At 39.0% G+C, this 3,293-nt stretch overlaps 1 protein-coding gene across 7 annotated transcripts in view; it reads right to left on the reverse strand.

Annotated features, from left to right (window-relative positions):
- The window catches only part of Liprin-beta (liprin-beta 1), a 10,799-nt gene extending 7,506 nt beyond the window's left edge, over nt 1–3,293 (reverse strand). For 4 of the 7 annotated variants that reach the window (XR_003388999.1, XR_003388996.1, XR_003388997.1 and 1 more), the window contains exons 1-6: nt 2,432–2,536; nt 1,228–1,427; nt 1,051–1,154; nt 686–839; nt 323–484; nt 106–237 (exon numbers count right to left, since the gene is read on the reverse strand). Coding sequence is in view for 1 of the 7 variants with exons in the window: in XM_026812407.1 (XP_026668208.1) it covers nt 106–237; nt 323–484; nt 686–839; nt 1,051–1,154; nt 1,228–1,427; nt 2,432–2,444 (765 nt within the window). In the remaining 6 variants the exon portion in view is untranslated. Of the gene's footprint in view, nt 1–105; nt 238–322; nt 485–685; nt 840–1,050; nt 1,155–1,227; nt 1,428–2,431; nt 2,590–2,772; nt 2,906–3,142 lie in introns of those variants that run through there. The other 3 variants (XR_003388998.1, XR_003389001.1, XR_003389000.1) reach the window with 3 other exon arrangements.

Below are 3,293 nucleotides of genomic sequence, written 5' to 3' on the forward strand. Positions count from 1 at the left end.
GCTTTTTAATAGTAATAGGAATCTATAATAACAAATTCAACATACTAGCATCGTTTAAGTATATAGCCTATACATCCTTAAAAATCTCATCAAACGATGACTCACGTTTGAAACCGGGCTGGCGCTACGCAGGGCAAGGTTTTCATGCTCGAGATTCGCCTGCCTCAGCTTCATCTCGGACAGAGAGCTCAACAATTCCAGTTTCTGCGTCTCCAATCCGCTCCTAGCCAATACTTCCTTCGAGTCAAATAGAGAGTCACGATAATTAATCCCGAACAATTAACAGGAAGATCAGAGAGGGAAATGAAGTTGCGAAACGTACCTTCTGCAATGCTTCTTCCATTCTCCTCAGGGAGTCCTTCTTTTCTCTTAACTGGACTTCTAATTCATGGATCTTGCTCGTCTGGGCGTCGACCTGTTCAGACAACACGGAGACTTCCATTCTCAGCGCACTGCGTTCACCCTCCAGTTTGATTAAACGTTCCTACAAAAACCGATGTCCACAACTTAATAAAATCCAATTGAATTTCTCCTATAAATTCCACGGCTCACTGAACCTTCCCTTATCTTCATCCCCCAGTTAGAATTAATTATAACTGATTTTATAATCCTATTAATGTGTGACATTGTTTCAACGAACGTCTGACCGAATCGAATGATACTATAAGAGACTGTGGAACCAGACCTGGCCGTCACTCCATCCTAATGGGAGTTTCTGTTGCACCAAGCAACAACAAGAACCATGATAATGAAAAGAATTCATCTGAGATTTGCATCTGTCCTCCCTTTCGAGCCTGCCCCTGTTTCTCCTACGTTTCGCCAGATCGCAGCCGAACCGACTGTGACAAATCCAAGCTCGATCAATCAATCATAAAGATTCTCGCATAAATTGTACGGTCGTATTGATTAAAAGTCAGATGAATCATCAACGAGAAACTGTTAACTGATAACAACTGAAATTGCCGCGAAGCAATTTACTAAATCAATGTTAGAATTGATAATCGACAAAATGAATATCGACTGTTTGATTTAAAGAAGGAAGAGAAGAACCTGGTATCATAGATCTTCGAAGAAACAGCAAAGTTCCCGGGTGTACAAAGATTGGATACACTCCCTCCGAGAGCGACAGCTCTCGCGTATCCAAGTGGACAGCTCTATAAATCGAGAAGCTCTGTCATCCTTTTATTAGATTTAATTCTTGGGAATTATTCAGATTTCTTTCTTCACCTGGCAGACACAGTTATTCGACTGATACAATTTATCTTTATAAAGATTCTCCTGCACTAATTCTCCGCACAGTTTCTTTGTATCATCAAACATCTGGGGTTGAATTAACTGTTCCTGTTCTGAGGATGTTTCCGAAGAATCGCAGCTCTCCGAAGGAGTCCACCCTTCCACCCATTGATTTCCTCCGTCCGACATATCTCCTTCAACGTTTCAAACAAACGGAAATTCAACTGATTCTTTGTAGAGTACAATTGATTAATAAACGAAATTCTTCAAGTGTTTTATAGATATATATATATGTATTGTTTTTATCTTCGATTGTTTCTACCAGCCACTTAGTAAACGTTCGACTGTATCAGAGCGAGAAGTTTCCATAGGTTTGCTATAATTACATTGCCAATGAAGATTCTGGCCATGTGATCCATGATCTAAATTTAAATCAGAAAGCTGCTAGATGTTGAACGATCTATATATACAGGGTGTCCCAGAAAATTGTTAAAATCGAGAAAGGATGATTCTGGAGGTGTTTCTGAACAATTTCTTTTGGCAAAATGCAAAGTGAGTCATATTTTTTTTAGCTAATAATGAAAAACACTGACCAATAAGAGAATGAGAAGAGTCCGCGCTCAGCCTCGGCCGAGCGTCACGATCCAAGCCAACCTACCCGTGGCTGAGCGCGGGCTCTACTCGTTCTCTTATTGACTAATGATTTTTCGTTAATAGTTAAAAAACCATGACTCACTTTGCATTTTGCCAAAAGAAATTGTTCAGAAACACCTCCAGAATCATCCCTTTTCGGTTTTAACACTGGATGAACGTGTGAAACGTTGAATCTTTACAAATTTCTACTTGTTCGACCGATGAATTCAAGATTCGAATAAAACTGCATCGAATTTAATAAGATTTGGTAATATTTTTCATTTGAATAGAAGCTTTAGAACCGGACGAGAAGACAATTATTTAGACATTATATTTATCACTTAGGAGTTGATCTAGAATTGTCAAATAAATTATTACCGAATTAAACTAGAGTTTAAGCTTTAATTTGGTTTGAAGATGAATCCTCTGGCACCATTATTAACAAAGTTATCACTCTTTGGTTCTACTATTAACAAAGCTATCAACAATCATGAATTTTTCAAATTTACTACAGATCGGTTACAAACTAGTATGAATCCTCTTACTTAATTTGTTTATAACTCACCGGCTGCATCCATTGCAAGATGATTTCAGTGGTGGCTGAATCCGGAGGACTGGGAGGATTCTGGGAACTCTTCAGGGCAGCTACAAGGTTTCTAACTGCCTCCCTGACCGTATCTTTCGAATCTGCATTTCCTTCGTTCGCCTCCGTGCAAACACCTGCTTGTAACATATTGCAGTGAACCTTCAGTCAGAATTACAAACATTCCTTATAATATGTAACACTAAATATGTCATTCCTCATAATACGAATGCTAAATGTATCAGCATGAAAATAATGGAAGTGCGGACTGTCAAACTATATTCTATGGATGTAAAATAACATAACTATTGAACTTTTCTTACCAGAGATAATGTCATCCATCTGTAACAGTGCGGCTTCCAACATCTTGCTGGCCTCACTGCTTTGGAACGTCGCGTGGACAGGCCTTACGGTCTCCCCTGCACTACGTTCCTCGCTCTTACCCATAGCGCATTCCTACATCAATTGGAAATCCAGTACGTACTCTTACGTTTTAAACATTTTCAATCCACTATTTAATGCCACAAATCGAAATTAACGAACGAACGTTGGGCACTTTCAGACAATCATATATAAATAATTGTTTAAACATATTGATTAAAACGTAAGCAATTGCTTAACCTAAAAGACTGCCTATATGCTTTGCTTTGCCTAAACGTGGAGAAATGAGAATAATTAAGGAAAGATGCTCACCACTCTCTATCATTGTTCCCACTACGCGGTCTTCTTTCTATTTAATTTATTTAAACTATTTCACGAGCTGCAACCGTGTTGATTAAGCAACAGGTGTGACCCGAACAACGCCCAACGATCAGCCATTGGATTCCCACTGAACTGCACTGAA

Source organism: Ceratina calcarata, unplaced genomic scaffold (assembly GCF_001652005.2).
Source record: "Ceratina calcarata isolate Rehan_Ccalc_2016 unplaced genomic scaffold, ASM165200v1 scaffold277.2, whole genome shotgun sequence".
Lineage (NCBI taxonomy): Eukaryota > Metazoa > Arthropoda > Insecta > Hymenoptera > Apidae > Ceratina > Ceratina calcarata.